At 53.9% G+C, this 18,750-nt stretch overlaps 1 protein-coding gene across 11 annotated transcripts in view; it reads right to left on the bottom strand.

The window, feature by feature from the left end:
* Window positions 1-857: 857 nt before the first annotated feature.
* The window catches only part of DTX2 (deltex E3 ubiquitin ligase 2), a 40,284-nt gene continuing 22,391 nt past the window's right edge, over window positions 858-18,750 (bottom strand). For 3 of the 11 annotated variants that reach the window (XM_023753480.1, XM_023753479.1, XM_023753481.1), the window contains 8 exons: window positions 16,329-16,429; window positions 8,887-9,027; window positions 6,170-6,243; window positions 5,025-5,142; window positions 4,682-4,929; window positions 3,867-4,028; window positions 2,568-2,657; window positions 858-1,453 (listed from right to left, as the gene is read on the bottom strand). In XM_023753480.1, the coding sequence (XP_023609248.1) occupies window positions 1,226-1,453; window positions 2,568-2,657; window positions 3,867-4,028; window positions 4,682-4,929; window positions 5,025-5,142; window positions 6,170-6,243; window positions 8,887-9,027; window positions 16,329-16,429 (1,162 nt within the window). In that variant the 3' untranslated portion in view covers window positions 858-1,225. Of the gene's footprint in view, window positions 1,454-2,567; window positions 2,658-3,866; window positions 4,218-4,681; window positions 4,930-5,024; window positions 5,143-6,169; window positions 6,244-8,886; window positions 9,028-16,328; window positions 16,430-18,750 lie in introns of those variants that run through there. The other 8 variants (XM_023753482.1, XM_023753484.1, XM_006088259.3 and 5 more) reach the window with 8 other exon arrangements.

Genomic DNA, 18,750 nt, shown 5'->3' with positions numbered 1-18,750 from the left:
AGAATCATTGATTGGCTGCCTCCTGCACGGCCCACACTGCGGATCGAGCCCACAATCCAGGCATGTGCCCTGACTGGGAATAGGTTCAAGGTTGATGCTCAACCATTGAGACACGCCAGTCGGGCACAATTTTTCTTCTTCTTTTAATCCTCACCCAAGGATACGGTTTTATTGATTTTAGAGGGAGAAACCCACAACCTAAGTATGTCCCTCGACTGGGAATCAAACCCACAAGATTTTGGTGTATAGGACGACACTCCACCTGGCCAAGGCTAACATTTTTCTTATAAAGGAAGGATCCACAAAGGCAAAATTGGCCCTGGCCCAAGTGCGGCTGTGTGCGCCTCCAGGCTCAGGCCACAAGCACTCCACCCCACCCCACCCCCGGCAGACAGCGAGTCTGAGAGTATTTGATCCTCTTTCTGAAAGGGTTCAGAAGGATTATGACTTTGAGGATATCAGACCAATCCTGTCCCAGATTCCAGCTCTGGCTCTACCACTAGCTGGGACCTTGGGCCAGTCACTATATCCTTGAACCTCAGTTTCACCATCTGAAAATGGAGGCAGCAGCACCTGCCTCCTATGAGCAGTGCTCCCCAGAACTTGGGGAGGCTCAGAGTTGCTGGACTCCACAGTGCAAGGACTGGAGTGGGGGATGGGGAAGCAGCACAGGTCAGTGCATGGGCTCTCTGGCTCACTGCAGCCTGTTCCTTCATTTAGGAAATGGGAGTTGAATGGCCATAGGTCCTTTCCAGCAGGACACGTGTGCGCGGGCCTTCATACATCTCATACGCACATGCACGCGTGTGCACGTATACACACACATCCTCTCCACTGACAAACACACTAGGGCCTGCTGACTTTGGCTATTGGACATTTATTGCAAACAGAACATCTGAGGTATGAGAAGCTGACCCAGACCCATGCCTGCCCCTGGCTAGGGGTGGGGCAGTCTCTCCTCAGCCCATGCCAGGTCCCCAGCACTGAGGTAGCTGCATCTTAAGCCCCCACAAGTACAACTCCCCAGGCTTGCGGATTCCCATGCAAATCCAGGCCTGGAGGGGAAGAGGAAGGAGGAAAGGCAAACAGGAGAGGCCCCAGCTTCGGTGGAAAATGCCCACCCCCCATAAACATGCCAGCTCCTGCGGAAAGCACCTTCCTGCCGGTCCATCTCAAGAGCAGCCCAGCCGGCAGTGGGGATGGGCGGCTGGCTGCTAGCTGGTGGTCACTGCTGCTCCAGGCAGTCCTCGGTCACTCCCTGGGCAGCCAGCTCAGCCAGCACATTCTGCAGGTAGTTGGGGTCGGGGTAGCCATGGCCTGTCACGTTGCGGTCCATCTCTGTCTTGTGATGGATCTCGTTCCACACCACCGTGTCCGTCTCGCCTGTGGTGCTGGACGTCCCCACCGTGAAGATCAGTCGCCTCTTCCAGGCCACCTTCAGCAGCTCTAGGACCTGCCCCGGGAGGAGGAGGAAGAGAAGGAAGAGGAAGTGAGGGGGAAGGAAGGGTGAATGAGCGCTGGCCTTCACAGGTTTTTCCACCCTGGGGAAGACTTTGCCAGGAGACAGGTGGGAGCACCCACTGCCCTCCCCTAATTTGCCCCAGGAATAAGGATGAGGTCAGCAGCACCAGCCACCCACCAATGTCAGCTGTGGGCTGTGTCGGTGCTGCATGCTAGGACCTTGGTTCATTCAACATGTGCCATTAACCACCAGCAGGGTCCCTGGGAGCTGGGCCCTTTCTCCTCTCCATTCTGTTCTGTTGCCACCTTAAGTGGTGTCATCCACAGTCCCAGATGAAATCCCATCTGTGGGGGTCCCCAGCTTTTAGCGCTAACCCTGACCCCTCTGGAATGCCAACTGCTGTTCTGACAGCCCAATGGACCTCACACCGAGCACTTCCATGACTCAAGTCTTGGCCCTCCCACCTCGGACAGTGCTGCCATTTACTCAGCCCCTGACACCTGATTAGTCCCTACTTCCAAGTACATCCTGGATGAGCTTCCTTCTGTCCCTCCTCATCGAATCCAGGCTCCCTGCTCTCTCCTGTTCCTGCTGCTCTCCACGCTCAGCCACCTGGAGTCCATCCTCTCACAGCAGCAGAGACAGCTTTGTCAAACCTAAAATCTGCAGCTTCTACAGCTCTGCTGACACCCTCACCTCATGGCATCATGCAGTGCTTAGACTAAAGCCCCAGTACCACAGGCCAGCAACCGCCTTCGCTCCTTGTGCACCTCACTCCCCCTCACCCACTTGGTCCTCCTTCAGACTCCTCACATCTGCCCAGCCTGTTCCCATCTCAAAGCTGTCACACTAGCTGTTCTGTCTCCCACAGGCAAGGAAGTCCTACCTCGGGTATCAGTGCAGAGGCACAGCCTGGCCCACTAGGCTGCTCGAAGACAGTCTCTCCTCCCCACGCCCCAGGAAAGTACGACCCGGTACTCCCGGCACCTTGAGGATGCCCAGCCCACAGCAGGGTTCCTGGGAAGGGAGTGGCCTTGCACTGGACCAGCACTTGGCACAGGCCTGCCAGCAGGCGGCCCTTCCCAAGGGTGGCATGGAGCTTTACCTTGCGGCCCTGGGCATTGTCGGGAAGGTAGCACTGGCGGGGAAACCCTCTGGCAGTAAACGGCTTCCCGGGGTTGGGGTGCTCAGGGCCCTGCAGGAGGAACACAGACAAGGGAGTGGGGGTGCTCCGAGAGGGGCTCACCCACTAGAGCTGCACAAAACATGCAAGGCCCAGCCTCGCCCCTTTACCCTCCTGGCTGGGGGCTGTTCCTAAGCTCAAGTGGCCAAATAAATGGCCGCCTCTCTCAAATCCTGCCCCTAGAAGACCCAACGTAAACATGGCTGCCCTCCCTGAATGCATGCTACTCCGCCTGGCACCAGACACTCCTAACTTCTTCTATTTCCCTGAAGAGAACAGAACCCTCAGAGGCTGGACGGAGGCTCCTACTTCCTTCGGCAATCCTCCAGGCACGGGGCTCTCTGGACTGGACAGCACGTCTGCCAGCCTTCAGGACACCCTCACTCCAGCACATAGGCCCCTCCAGTCTTCACTCTAGAGGTGGCCGGAGCAGGGCCCTGAGACAGTGGCCGTGGTCTGCACAGGAGTGTGGTCTGCACAGCCCTTGCTCCTGTCCTCTGCCACACAGTGACGTGTCACGTATAGCAACAAGTTTCCCTCTGGCCCTATGGTTCCAACCCTGTCTAGAATGCTTTAAAATTTCACTCTCAGCCAAGGAGAAGAAGTAGAAGGCAACCAGGGAAGAGCACATGATTAAACAAAATAGAGGGATGGGCCCCCTTGGTCTCATGGTCCCCACTGCCCTGCATCTTTCCAAACTGCCCCAGGCTCTGAGATCAACCCTGGCCCACGGAAGGAGGCCTGAGGGGCCAGTGCTCCTATCTGGGTCTCCCCTGGGATCCTGCGGCCTTCTGCTAGGATCTTTGTCTTGTTTCTGACATCGAGACTCTGCCCTGCTACTCCCAACCCAGCCTCATCTGGCTACTGAGCCGGTCTCTCCATCAGTCTTCACGCTGGCACCTCCCCGTCCTGTCCTGTGGCCCCAAGAGGGTCCTGCCCCTCAACACAAGTGTTCTTCCTGCTTATACACTTGACCTTCTGCCAAGTACAGATCCAGCTAAGTTGTCTCTGCCTCCAGGAAGCCTTCCCTATCTCAGGAAGGAGCTGAGGGCCATCTTTGCTTCCTAAGAGCTTGCTGTAACCCCCTGCACTAGTGCCTCCTGGTTCCTGGAGGCCTGAACTTGGCAACCTGGACATCCCCACAGTGACAGGGGACAGACTGCTGGGAGAGGGCTGATTCCAGGCAGATCCCAGGAGGCTCCTCTTTGCCAGGGCCCTTACCTGAATGCCATGAGGAATGTTGTAAACTATGAGTATTGTCCCGCAGTCCTCGTGGCCAGGGAGGGATACCTGGAAGCTGAACACCTCCATCTTCCCCCGAGGCTGGGTCCCAGTTTTCTCTCCATAGATGGTTTTGCAGGAAGGACACTGTAAACTTCCATCCTGAGACAAGGCAGAACGCCACACACTGAACTGGAGGCCCCGAGGGAGCACCTAGGCACAGCCACCCACCATCTAGATGGGAAGGAGGCCTGCAGGGGGGCAGGTCGGCTGACATCACACATCGGGTCTGGGCAGGTGGCCCAACTCCCAGGCAGCCTCCTCACACAGAAACTTGATTCCAACAGCTTCCTTAGAAAGAAGTTTTGTACCAGAAACTCGTTATATAATTTTCATTAAAGGAGACTGGCATCAGGTAGAAAATCAGGTTTATGAACAAAAGTCCCCACAGTCTATTCACATTTCAAGTCAAGCAAGAAACCCTGTGACTGATCAGCTGTTGGTGCTGGCACCCTACTGGTACAGGATACACAGGGATACTGTGGAGAAAGGCCAAGCCACGCCTGAAGGTCTGCCACATGTCTCAGTTCTCTCCGTCCTCCCAACCTCTGTCCATTCTGGCTAAACGCCACTGAAGGAAGAGCAGCCAGACATCACCTGCCACCCCCAGCCCCCAACCCCATCCTGTTGCAGGGAAGGGGCTGCCTCTGAGCACACCCCAGGTCCTTCACAAGGCAGCTACAGCCACCTGCTCAGATGCAGCATGACCGGGACAGGTCACCCCTGGCCCCCACCCTGGGTCAGCATGTAGGCACCTTATTTCCATTGCAGTACATGGCCAGCAGGCAGAGCAGATGGAAGGCATGGCTACACTTGGTGAGGCGGCCCACAGCCACTGGTCCAATGGTCATGCTGTTGGTCACGTCACTGTACCCAGACACCATGGACAGTTTCTCCATACAGATGATGCAGTCCTGGAGGGGGACCAACACAGGGAACGTTCGCCAAAAGAGACACTGCACCCAGAGGCAAGACTTGCAGGAAAAGGCCTTCATCTGCTGACCTGCCAGAGTTACAGTCAAAGTCAATTCAACAGTCATTTGTTCCAAGAGGCTGGGAACAGATGAGTCACTGGGATCTGTGCCCTCGGGGGCTTACCATAGTACGAGAAAGGACAGGCAGCACTGAGCCAGGGGCCAGTGCAGGAACAGAAGCAGAGGCCAACACAGCAGCAGGAACAGCCAGATAGAGAAGAAAATAGGAGAGGCCCTCCAAGCTGGGTTTACAAGGAAAAGGGGAACTTGTTGGATGGGTAGGAGTGGGAATGGACGTTCCGGCTACAGGGGAGAGAATGATCTGAGGCATGAACCAGCGTATAGTCTGGGAGGGGTGGTAGCACCTATAGGGAGCAGGATGAACAAGGTGTAGATGAGACAAGACAGGTGAGGATCAGATCCTAGAAACTTCTGATCATGCTCAGGAGTCGGGGCTTTGTCTTATATATCAGGTCTCGTGGAGGGGTTTTCAGCAGGTTTTCAGCACAAAGGCAAAAAGAAAGAAAAATTAGTGCTGTGAAGTGGGAACAGAGAGGACTGGAGGGAGGATGGGGGACACAAGGATGCCTTTCAGGCTTCTGTCTAAACCTTTACCGACCGTATGTTTCTCACGTACTCGACTTGCAGGAGAAACAGGCCAGTGAAGAGTCCTCGGTTCTGTACGGGAAGGACTGACATTTAGCCCACCTCCTCCAGATTCTCAGGACTCGCCATCAAGTCAGAGACAAGTGGCACTCACGGCCCCTCAATGTGGCTCAGCGGAGAGAGGTTCCGGTCCTACTGACGCTTTAACAGGGTCTGGCAGGCCCTGTTAATTACAGGAACCCTGACCTGCTCTCCCACAGCCAAGGGGTAGGACTGCTATCTGGACAAGGCCACTTCCCTTGTACACCAGCGTCAGCCCTCGGGGAGTGGGGCAGGCTCTCCCATTCCTTGTCTACAGGACTCCCAACCCCCAGGATGGCACAGGACTACACAGAGCCCGGTACAGCAAGCGAGGAGCTTTGCTCAGGATCACACTTGTTTGTGACAAAGCTAAGATTGAAATCTAAGTTTCAAAAGCTACAGCCGCCTCATCTTGGTAAGGCCTGCCTCACAGGGAGGCTGGGAGATTAACCCCAAGTGCCCAGGGCATGGTGCAGGCATCGGAGGTGCCCTTCTAGCACAGACCAGGTTGGCGGCCTTCTTGTCTGGAGCTGCCCCTTGTTTCCAAACAAAACGACAAGCAGCCTGGCTCCTGGCACCTACCTCATCTGGGGCTGTCTTCAGCTCTTCAGTATAGTTTCTTACCACCTGCTCGGGCTCTGGCTTTGAAGTCCCTCCTAGAAGAGAAGAGAACATCAGCTGTGTCCCAAGGAGTAAGAACTGGAGATGCTGAAACCACAGAGAAAGGAGGACAAGGGAGAAGTCCAAGCTGCCAGGAGGGGTCAGGAGGGCTGAGAGGAACATCAGCATGCAAGAGGGGAGACCTGGAGTCAGGCGCACAACACTCTGCTTGGCTGAGCCCTATCCAGGCCCACGCACTGGGAGCCCAGCCCCAGGAGCCCCGGAGGCAGAGGAAGAGAAGCAGAGACAGCAGCTGGTCACAGCCCTCAGGTCCCTGTGAACATTCGGTCAGGAAACCAGACCCAGGCTCCTTGGAGGACATGCGGAAAAGTCAAACAGCAGTTTTTAGAACAAATTATTCTGGAGCGTGTGCTGGCAGTGTTATTTCACTCCAGTTTCATTATTCTTGTAATAAAGTCTCGGTAAGAGAAGTTTTATGAGGCTAGTGTGTAGCGGGTGCCTACCCCGTGTGAGCGTCTGTGTGCACGCTGACTGCAGACGACGGCCACACTGACACTGTCACAATAAGCTGCCAAGTCTTCTCGAGTCTGTCCCCGGACTGTGGAATCTTAGTGACACACCTACTCGGTTCCTAAGGCGAGTGATCTGGGAAGCAGCCAAGATATGCAGCAGGAAGGGTGTCCTGGCCGCCCGCTCCTCTCAAAACCTCCCATTCCTCTGTGCACATGTGCAAGAGGCTGGGAGGGGAGCCCTGCACCACTGACCCCGTACCAACAGGCCTCACCCAAGGACAGGAGGGAATCCATACAGCCAGGGGGCTTGTCCAGACAGACAGCGGCAGAACCAGAGAGAACGGTAGCAAAGCCTGTGCGAGAGCGGAGAGGAGGGGCCAGGGAGACCAGGGCAACTTGGGAACACAGTCCTGCAGGGCTCCTCATCCTGCCTCAAGGTCACTGGGGAGATCCTAGCCTCCAACACCAAAGGGCTGTGGCTTGAACCCAAGCTCATGGCCATCAGTTTGTGGCTGCAAAGACTTACAAGCCTGAGGCTTCAAACGCTGAGCTCCCTCTAGACCAGAGGCCAGGTGACAGTTGTGAGGGGAGCAGATAGGCTGGGGTCAGGCAATGTCTGGCTCTTGTGCTGGGACCAAATCATGCTACCTGAGTCTCAGTTACCTCGTCTAAAAAGTGGACCTAATACCGACCAAAGCTGACAACTACAAAGGCATTAGCTGTTACTACCTGAAAGGCAGCTGCAGGCAAAAGAATACCATACTCTACACGCCTCCACACACACATACCAATAAGCCCCCTCTCCGCCCATACATACCCATACATGCACAGACACTCACAAACTTCGAGGACCTGACTCTGGTGAGAAAGCCAGGCCAAAGCACAATGACCACCAACACTGGGTGGCTGTCCTGGAATCGGAGACTATTCAGATTTGTGGGAGGAGCCTCTCAGAAAAACCTGGTGGCTACAGGCCAGTCTCCGGATGAGCTTAGGAGCCCATCCACCAGGACCAGTCACTGGCCGCTTCTGGTGAGGCGCAGCTCAGCCTCCCATCCCCCACCTACCCGCCCTGGCCCAGGCAGCCTCTCTAACTGAAGGTAGCTTTCCACGAGCCACATTTCTCCAAGGGAGCCAGCCAACCCCATGAAAGGGACATGTGAGCCCAAGAAGGCCAGGTCTGCCAAGAGCCTAAGTGTTCTTTCAGGCAAACCCGAGTGCCTCGGAAAGCTGCTGGCCTGTCCTGCCCACAGACCTGTCTGTCTCCACCTCCAAGGAGAGGAAGAACTGGACTGGAGTCAGGACCTGAGCCTGCGTGGACTGCTGGGGGTGAGGGGGGGGAGTGGGGTGGGGCTGGGTAGGTAAAGCCCTGCCCCCTCCCTGGGCCTTTCATCTGTCCTAGGGGATGCTGGTTAGACAGGCGGTGGACATGATCAGAGCAGCCACCCCAATATGTGCCAGGTGCTTCCTGTGTATACTGTCTACTCCTCCCACAACCAATCTGCTAAGTAGGAGGCATCGGCTCATGAATGGAGGAGACACTTGTGTGAGATCACAAAGCTGGTGAGTGCTGGAACCAAGACAAAACCCAGGACTGGCTGAGCCAGGGCCGTGCTCCCTGCTCACATCATCCCGAAGGTCACTGGCTCTCAGCAGTCCATGCTCCCCTGGCCCCATGATGGAGCTGGAGCCACAAACGGCTTTAGAAATGACAGGTTTAGAACTTCTCACCCAAATCTTGTTAAAACTCACAGTGGTTCTGAAACCACTTCTTCCTCAGCAGGGTGATGGGCAGGGCAGTGGTCATGGGGACCCCTGTGAAGTAGACCCACCCGGGGGGCCAGACAGGTCTGGAGGCCTTTCCTGAGACACACACTGGCCCCAGGAAAGGGACAGTTATCCCTCATCCTGGAGCAGGCCTCACCCCACACCTGTGTTTACAAAGTCACAGTCCATAAAAACAGGCCACTTGCCATCTGTGCCAGGGAGACAGGACCTGAACTCTGGGACGGCAGGGAGAAGGGCTCGGAGCCCACGTCCCAGCAGGTGAAGGAAGCGGAGAAGGGCCATGGGAGTCAGAGAAGAGGGACTGATGCGGAAGTCAGAGGCAGCAAGACTTGGAGGCGGCTGAGCAGAGGCCAGAGAGTATTTGTGAGCAGAAACTACCTTTCATGGACATTTTCCTCAATCTCTTAACTGAGCTGTGACTTTTAGAGGCCAGACAGGAGGCGGGAGGACTGGCAGGCTGGGGTGCGCGGCTAAGACACACAGGGAGTCCGATGGCTGACATCAGAATACTCGTCATGCCTACACGGGGTGCGAGATCAGACATGCAGAGGGGAGAAACATTAGGAGGAGTCGATTGGTGCGTGATGTCCACAAACCCCAGCTGAGTCCAGGTAGCACTGTGAACGGCCATCAGGACCCACTGGTCTCCCTGGAGAATCTGGAGGCTCGAGGCTGCCAGGACCTATCCAGGCTGGCAGGGCAAAGCTCCAGGCAAGCCAGTGAGATGCCTGGCTCATTGGAGTCCTGGCCCAAGTTCCACAGGTGTCTATCCAAGCAACTGATCAGCTTGCACCCAGAGCATGCAGGAGTGAGGCCGTTTGCTTCAGGAGGACGTAGGGCACAGTGCCACCCTAGGAAGCCTCCTGAGCAGTTCCAGGTGGTGTCTCCCCATGCCAGGCACGGAGAAAGAGCAGAAGGGCAACATGGAAGGGTGCAGCCAAGCTACGGAAACATGGAGGGACTCTCAAGCTCACAAACCTCCCCATGTTCTCCCTGCCCACCCCCTTAGCTCCCAGTCACTGCCTCCAGGGAGCACTGTATGCTTTCTGTACCCTAACCGGACTGCAGTCAGCGGTCGCCAACCGGTGGTCCGTGGACCACTGGTAGTCTGTGAGGTCCGAAAGGTTGGCAACCGCTGGTCTAAGTGGCTTCAGTGCCATTGCTGGGGTGGGCAAGCAGGAAAGCTGACCCTGAGCCTACTCCCCAGAGAAGGTGTCCCCATGGCCCAGGTGACTGCTCCTCTAGAGCAGCACAAGTCCCAAGCCATGGCTTCCTCTTCTGGTAACCTCAGCTGAGGCTTAAATAGCCCTTCGGCCCTGGGTGGGCATGTCCACAGGGGGAGGGAGCTATAGCAGGCAGCCCAGCTGAGATGGATGTCCATTCTTGCCATACTTCCTGGTGCCTGCAGGGGGAGGCCTCACTCCTCAGCCAGGTGTTCCACCTGTCCTACCCGCCTCTTAACTGACCCTCATCCCACACTGCTCCCTGAGCCTGAGGGTCCAACACTTCCTGGAACACAGCATGACCTCCTATTGGAGTGGCTATTCCTGCCACCCTCTCAGCCTATTCTGCCGTCCACAGCACCACTTCCCCAATCCCTCCGGTCCTCAGTCTAGTTCAAAGCACCTCCTCCTGAGGGGAGCTCTGGGCTTCTCTTTAAGTACCTCCCTGAGTGTGGCATTCTGGATGCTCAGAATCTGGCTAGGGAGCTGGGCACAGCCTGAGGGAGGAAGTGGAGATCCTGAACCTGCTGAGCCCTACTTCCCCACCTAGCAAGGCCGACAGAGCTGCCCACTCCAGAGGCAATCAGAGGGCCTTAGGCTCCATCATGCCAGTCACTGTGGCCTCTACCCCTGGGGCCACCATCACCATCCCCAAGAGGCCACACATGAACAACACTCCTGCCCTCTTCAAGGCAGGACCCATTCTCTTGAATTCAAGGTGCAGACACAGGTCTCCACTTAGAAGCCTGCAGAGGTCTGCCTTCTTGTGGAAGAGTGGGAAAGCAGCATGTGCTGGACAGAATGGTCAGGGGACACCAAGACGGACCATCGTATCTTCCCCAACAGCAAGGGCTCAGGACAGCCACCCAAAGTCCTAACATCCCCAAATAACTGTAACAGCTCAGAGAGCCACAGCTTTTCCTCCGTTCATCTGATCTGTCAGAGCCCCCGAGATTTCAGGCCTTTACACAGGCAGATGTGTGAACACCCCTTTCTGGCACCAAAGATCGGCCTTCGTCCAGTGACCAGCTCAGGTCTAAGCTTATCCTCCTCTGGCTCTGGCCTTACCAATCAGGGTTCAAGCCCAGCACCTCTCCTCCCTGGATGACTGGTCCTGGGCAGGTTGCAGCAGCATAAAATGTAGATACACCTCCTCCCTCACAGGGTGGGAACCTAGCCCCAGCATCGCCCACTCCCCAAAAGAGAGGTCCAGCCATGCCACAGCCAGTGAAGCTGTCACCTGAGGCTGTCGCTCCTGGCCTGGCCTGGAGGTGGCTCCTCTGTGGACCTCCTCCGCCAGTGCAGAGGGGCACAGTCCAACAGTATGGCCACTTGTTTGTAAACCTACCTGCACAACCCTGTGTCTAAGTACTCAGCTCACTGCAGCTGTGCCTGAATCCATACTGCCAAACCCATAAACATAGTCCAGGCTGAGAGAACACTCTCCAGACCCTGCTTCTTGGGGGCTGGCCTGGGAGCTCTGGTCCCGGTGCCCTAGACAATAATCCCAACAACAGGTATAAGCCAGAGGCTGCAGTCAGGGTAGGTGGCGTCTGGCCATGGGCTCCAATCCAGTCTCTACTCTTTTCTAGCGGGGACCAAGTTCCTGAACCTTGGGGTCTGTTTCCCCAATAAGGAAAGTGAAGGTTAAAATACCCGCTTACTTCCAGGACTGCTCTTAGAGTCAAGGAAGGGGGGACAGTGAGAACAGTTTCAGGTACTTTAACTGTAGCATTTTTGCCATAAACATTCACTGCATAACTAATTGGACATTAGGCAATTTTACCATAAAAAACACAAAATCATGACAAAAGAGGGACATTAAAAAGGAATAACATTGCCGAAACCGGTTTGGCTCAGTGGATAGAGCGTCGGCCTGCGGACTGAAGGGTCCCAGGTTCGATTCCGGTCAAGGGCATGTACCTTGGTTGCGGGCATATCCCCAGTAGGAGATGTGCAGGAGGCAGCTGATCGATGTTTCTCTCTCATCGATGTTTCTAACTCTCTATCTCTCTCCCTTCCTCTCTGTGAAAAATCAATAAAATATATTTTTTTAAAAAAAGGAATAACATTAAAAATATGTATTGTGAAATATAAAAAATATAAAATATTTGACGACCTTTGTGTGTGTGTGTGTGTGTGTGTGTGTGTGTTAATCCTAATCTGAGGTCATTCTTTCCATTGCTCTTTCAAAAAGAGTGGGAGGGAGGGAGGGATGGAGGGAGGGAGGAGGGGAGAGAGAGAAACATTGATGTGAGAGACATACATCAACTGATTGCCTCCCACATGCGCCCCGTCCAGAGGGCAGGGAGGGAACCTGTAACTCAGGTACGTGCCCTTCACCGGGAATCAAACCGGTGACACTGGTGTGTGGGCCAGTGCTTTAACCGCTGAGCGCACCAGCCAGGGCCATTTGACTACACCTTTAAAATGTGTGCAGGTTCATCAGGTACAAGCCACAGAATCAAATCAGGCACTGCACCAATACCTGATTTTATTCTGTGGCTTGTACCTGAGCACTTGTCTTTGTCCTATGGGAAATGTGGGTTCAACTCTCTTTCTCTACCCAATGTTGTGTGATCCAAAATAAGAAACCAACTATCTCTCGGGGCAAATCATCGTCATCTGGAAGAAATGCTATTTTAACCACCACTATATTTAAGTACTTTGTTCATGGAGAAATAAACCAACTAAACAAAAAGAAACCAAACCAACCAAAACAAAACATGTCAACCAGTTATTTTACCTTTTTTATGGCAAAACTGCCTTATGGCCAAATAGTTAGGTGGCAAAAATGTCTATAGTAAAGATGCTATGGTTCTCGGCCTTAAGAGTAGAAGAAAGGGAACTAGAGCTACTCAATACCCAGACCACTTCTGGAGGTTCTTACAACATGTGTGTTAAAACCTTAGTGATTAGAGAGAGGAATGGAGCCATGTAATGTGCAGGCCAAGACTGTTCACCCACAACCTTTCTCCAACAAGACTGCCACCAAACACATGCACTCATGCACATGCACGCACACACATGCACGCAGGCGAACACGCACCCACACAAGTCTGACTCATCCATGGCAGCTGATGTCACAAGAAGACCTAAACTGGGCAGGAACTTTCTAGTCACCACCTTGCTCACTGTTCTCTGTTCTAGCAGAGGGTTAATGGCTGAACAGCTGAAGCTGGTGCCAGAGGGCCTGCAGGGCAAGGCCACCCCTCCTGGGGCTTTCCCAGACCCACTCTCCCATCTCCTATTACCTTCCTGATTGATCCTCCCATTTCCTTCAAGGGCTCTTCTTCCCATTGTCCCACCCATGGGGGGAAGAGGCCACCCTGAACTGCTTGTCCGAGCTGCACATACAAATTCCCACTGCCTCTAGGCCAGTTCCATCTATCTATACCAGCCATTGCCCCCTTCCCCTCCCAATGTTCCCACCAGACTCAGGAGCAGCACAGTGTAACAGCTGAAAGGCTAGATTCTGAGGACAGAATGCTTGAAGCTGCATCCCCGCTCTCCAAGGAGAAGCTGGCTGATCTAGAGAAGTTTTGGAATTCTCTGAGCCTCAGTTTCCTCAAGTGTAAAATCGGAATAAAGTTCCCACCTCACAGAGCTATGGTTGGGATGAAGTGAATCAACACACATACAAAGCTCCTAGTGAATGCTCACTAATAATTTCTTACAGAACTGCCATCAGCAGCTGTACACCAGGCCTCGTTCTAGCCTTTCTCTCTCACAATCAGGTCCATCACCAAGTCAGAGCTCTTACCTCCATCCCACTGTCACGGCACTACTGGGGCCTTGGCTGGCTTACCTGAGGCATGAAGTCAGACTCCACAAGGGTCTCCCTGCCTCCAGGACTGTCTTCCCCATGTTATCACAGCAACTCACCTAACACATACACTCCGCTGATCTTATTCCCCTGTTTTGACCTTTAAATGATGAAGGTTCACTACATTGAGTCTACCTTTCTAGAGCACTTTATATTTCTCATAAGGTAAAAAATAACTTTTAGTGCCTCCGTAACATCTGTAAAAAGAACTTAAAAAACAGTTCCAAGATGTATGGTTAACAAAAGATCTAGATAGACACAAAAGCCACTTATTCATAATGTCACTCCAGCCAAAATAGTTCTGGAACTTTCCCAGAGGCCCCTTTAAGGAAATGACTAATGCATTTCAGGATAGGAACGTGATTCTTGAAACATAATTCAGGATGATGTGAAAATTTAAAAGATGGCACCTAGCCCAGGAGCTTAGTTGGTAGAGCAGTGTCCTTGGTCAGGACACATACAAGAATCTACACTAATAAAAGAGAAACATGCAAATTGGTGTCACTCCGCTACCCTTCCCATTGGCTAATCAGGGCGATATGCAAATTAACTGCCAGCCAAGATGGCGGCCGGCAGCCAGGCAGCTTGAAGCGAACAGGAGGCTTGCTTGCTTCAGTGACGGAGGAAGCCAATGTTCCCCGCCTGCCGCTGCCGGCCTCTGAGCTTGCAGTTTGAAACATTGTTACAAATATAGAATCTAAACAAACTCCAGAAACCTGCTTTCAGCCAGCCGGGATCTCAGAGCTGGAGTTGAAACAGTGTTTCGATTATAGAACCCAAACAAACCAGATACCTGCTTTCAGCAGCCGAGGCCTCACAGCTGGAGCCAAGCCTCAGAGCTAAAGCTGGCCCAGAATAAATTAAAAAAAAGAAAAAAAGGAGCGGTTGGGAGCTTCAGTCACCCGCCAGCCTGAAAACAGCCCTCAGCCCCTCACCCAGACTGGCCAGGCACCCCAGTGGGGACCCCCACCCTGATCCAGGACACCCTTCAGGGCAAACCAGCCAGCCCCCACCCGTGCACCAGGCCTCTATCCTATATAGTAAAAGGGTAATATGCCTCCCAGCACTGGGATCAGCGGAGCCGCGAGGCCTCCTGGCACCGGGATCAGTGTGACAGGGGGCAGCGCCCAAACCCCCTGATTGCCCTGCGGCTCTGTGTGTGACAGGGGGCGGGGCCACAACCTCCCTATCCGCCCTGCTCTGTTCGTGACAGGGGAAGGCGCCCCAACCCCCTGATCAGCCCTGCTCTGTGCCTGATAGGAGGGAGCTCCCCAACCCCCTGATCACCCTGTGGCTCTGTGTGTGACAGGGTGCGGCGCCCCAACCCCCTGATCGGCCCTGCTCTGTGTCTGACAGGGTGTGGCGCCCCAACCCCCCCCCCCCCCACGGGCCCTGCTCTGTGTGTGACGGGGTAGAGCCATAACCTCCCCATCGGCCCTGCCATGAGTGTGACAGGGTGCGGCGCCCCAACCCCCTGATCTGCCCTGCTCTGTGTGTGACAGGGGGCAGTGCCCCAACTCCCCTATCGGCCCTACTCTGTGAGTGACATGGGGGAGCTCCTCAACCCCCTGATCGGCCCTGCTCTGTGCGTGACAAGGGGGAGCTCCCCAACCCCCTGATGGGCCCTGCTCTGTGCGTGACAGGGGGGAGCTCCCCAACCCCCTGATGGACCCTGCTCTGTGCGTGACAGGGTACGGAGCCCCAACCCCCCTGATTGGCCCTGCTCTGTGCATGACGGGGGTGGCGCCGCAACCTCCCCATCGACCCTGCCTTGAGTGTGACAGGGGGCGGTGCCCCAACCCCCCAATCGGCCCTACCCTGAGCATGACTGAGGGTGGCATCGCAACCTCCCGATCCGCCCTGCTCTGTGCATGACAGGGGGTGGCACCCCAACTCCCCAATCAGCCCTGCTCTGAGCCTGGCCAGGGACTGCACCTAGGGATTGGGACTGCCCTCTGCCACCCGGGAGCAGGCCTAAACCAGCAGGTCGTTATCTCCCGAGGGGTCCCAGACTGCGAGAGGGCACAGGCCGGGCTGAGGGACCCCCCCCCTCCTCCCCCCTCCGAGTGCACAAATTTTTGTGCACTGGGCCTCTAGTCCTATATAATAAAAGGCTAATATGCAAATCATCCAGTCACTATGACGCACACTGGCCACCAGAGGGCAGACGCTCAATGCAGGAGCTGTCCCCTGGTGGTCAGTGCGCTCCCACAGGGGGAGTGCCACTCAGCCAGAATCCAGGCTCACGGCTGGCAAGCGCAGCGGCGTGGCGGCAGCCTCTCTCGCCTCCACAGCAGCGCTAAGGTTGTCCGACTGCCGGGCCTAAGCCGTTGGTCGGACATTCCCTGAGAGGACGCAGGCCAGGCTGAGGGACCCCCACCCTCCAGTGCATAAATTTCATGCACCGGGCCTCTAGTCAACCAAAAAAAACAGAAATGGGTGGAGCAACAAACTGATGTTTCTCTCTCTCTCTGTCCCCGACCCCCCTAAAAATTAATAAATTAAAAAGAATCTTTTTGAATTTTAAAGATAGGGAAAGGTCCACACCAGGGTACCCACCCCCTAAGAGAGAAAGGAAGGGTACCCCAGGCTCACTTACCAGGTGTACACCATCACTGACAAGAGGCACTGCCCCCTCAAAGGAGCCCATTTGGGTTTCCATGAGAACACAGAGGGTAACGACCCTCACCCCACAATCTCCTCCCACTGCCCCTAAGTCTTGCCAAACACAGTCTGTTCCAGACCCCAGAGCCCGAGAGCAGCATGCCTACCTGCAAGGGCTTGCTGGACCCTGCTGGGCTTCGGCATCTGCACGGGCACAGTGGTGGGGATGCTCCCAGGGTTGCTCACAGGACCGGTGGGCATGGAGGCACTTGGGGAGAAGAGAGCAAAGTTTAGTGTGTGGAGCTGACTTAGCAGAAAGGAGAGTCAGAGAAACACCGGTTAGAGACACACTGGTGCTGCCAAGGTCCCTTCACAGTTTCACTTTTCATAGCTGCTTCTGTGTGAGTGAGGGCTTCTGCTTTTTCCTTTTTTTAATTAAAGATCTGATGAAGAGCATCTGAAAAGAGGAGCAAAGAAATCTGAATTTCACCACTCTCAGACCCAAACTAACCTATAGAATCCGAATACTTCAAAATGTTAAGCCCAGAGCCCGGTCCACCATCACTTCCTCTGCAAAATCATTTGACAAGAATCAAACTTCAGGCCAGGCAGGGACTGCTGGGGTATGAGGTCTCATCATTTTACAAAGAAGCTTTAACTATCAAAAAATGTTTTCCTGGCAAATCCAGAGACTCTGAAGACAAAAAATTTTGAGCTTGCTAGCTTCATAAAAATGAGAGCTCTAGAAGGAGACACCAAGATGGTGGCAGAGGTAAACACCTGAAATTGATGCCTCGCACAACCACTTCAAAAATACAACTAAAAGACAAAACGGACATCATCCAGAACCACAGGAAGGCTGGCTGAGTGGAAATTCTACAACTAAAAGGAAGGAGAAAAGCACACTGAGATTCAGAGGAGGTGCAGAAGTAAAGTGCAGAGGTACGGAGGCGCATGGGGAAAGGGCTGGCAACTGAGGACTCGGTTGTCTTTTCCAATCAGGAGGGAGACACAAGCTCCCGACTGATCTGAACTCCAGTTCCGGGCGAGTCTCTGGGGACCGAGACTCATACAGGGAGAAACTGGACTGTCTGGCAGCCGGCGGAACTTGAGGGTGGCTTTCTCTCAGAGGTGCTTGCAGCGATTACCGCGGGACACCGAGACCCTGGACCTCTTAGGGCAGGACTGAGGATCAGCCATAGCTGTTTGCTCCGCCCTGTTGATTCCCTGAGACCCCGCCTCACCCAAGCTGTGCGCAGAGGCTTTTGCATATGAATGCGCTGGCCCTTTGCAATCTAAAATTACCTAACAAACTGCAGCTGGGTCAGAGAGACCCAGAACATCCAAAAGAAGGCCCAAGGCTCCACAGTGCTTGCATTGCTTCACAGCTGGGCCTCATCTGGGCACCTCCAAATCCCAAACAAAGAAGAGGAATCTGCAGATCTCTCCACAGCTCCTGCTGGGTAGCCTCAGGCAGAGGCTAAATTAGCACCTCCTTAGAGATCCAAGTGCCAGTGTACCCAGTGATCAGAGTGGGACCATCCAGATTACAACTCCTCAGATCCATAAGGGACATACTCAGGAGGCAGACTCAGTGAGCACCAAAGCCCCACTGAAGCAAGTCTTGCCCCATAAGGGTGTCTCCAGCACAGAAGTTCTCCCACCGTAGACACAGCTGATTCTCACAGCCAATTGGCCTGGAGGTCAATTCCTCCCAGTGATACCAACTACAATCAAGGCTTAACTACAACAAGACTGTGCACACAGCCCACAAAGGGGTGCACCAAGAGTGTCCACCTCAGGTAATTGGGGAGACTGAGCCACTAGGCCCTATAGGACACCTAGCACAGAAAGCCACTCTATCAACACAGGAAAGCAGCCAAAATGCGGAGACAAAGAAACAGGTCACAAATGACAGAAATGGAGGAAAGCAAACTACTGGATATAGAGTTCAAAACCACGGTTATAAGGTTACTCAAGAATTTTCTAGAAACCGCCGATAAATTTAGTAAGACCCTCAATAAGTCTAGTGAGACCCTCGAGGATATGAAAAAGGACCAACTAGAAATTAAGCATACACTGACTGAAATAAAGAATATTATACAGAGATCCAACAGCAGACTAGAGGATTGCAAGAATCAAGTCAAAGGTTTGAAGTACAAAGAAGTAAAAAACACCCAACTGGAAAAGCAAAAAGAAAAAAGAATCCAAAAACATGAAGATAGTGTAAGGAGCCTCTGGGACAACTTCAAGCGTACCAACATCCGAATTATGGGGGTGCCAGAAGAAGAGAGAGAGCAAGATATTGAAAACCTATTTGAAGAAATAATGACACAAAACTTCCCCTACCTGGTGAAAGGAATGGACTTCCAAGTCCAGGAAGCGCAGAGAACCCCAAACTAAAGGAATCCAAAGAGGACCACACCAAGACACATCATAATTAAAATGCCAAGAGCAAAAGACAAAGAGAGAATCTTAAAAGCAGCATGAGAAAAACAGTCAGTTACCTACAAGGGAGTACCCATACGATTGTCAGCTGCTTTCTCAACAGAAACTATGCAGGCCAGAAGGGAATGGCAAGAAATATTC

This window comes from Myotis lucifugus, unplaced genomic scaffold, assembly GCF_000147115.1.
Source record: "Myotis lucifugus unplaced genomic scaffold, Myoluc2.0 scaffold_45, whole genome shotgun sequence".
Classification (NCBI taxonomy): Eukaryota; Metazoa; Chordata; class Mammalia; order Chiroptera; family Vespertilionidae; genus Myotis; species Myotis lucifugus.
The sequence above is the reverse complement of the archived record's forward strand: the minus strand, read 5'-3'. Positions and strand labels throughout refer to the sequence as shown.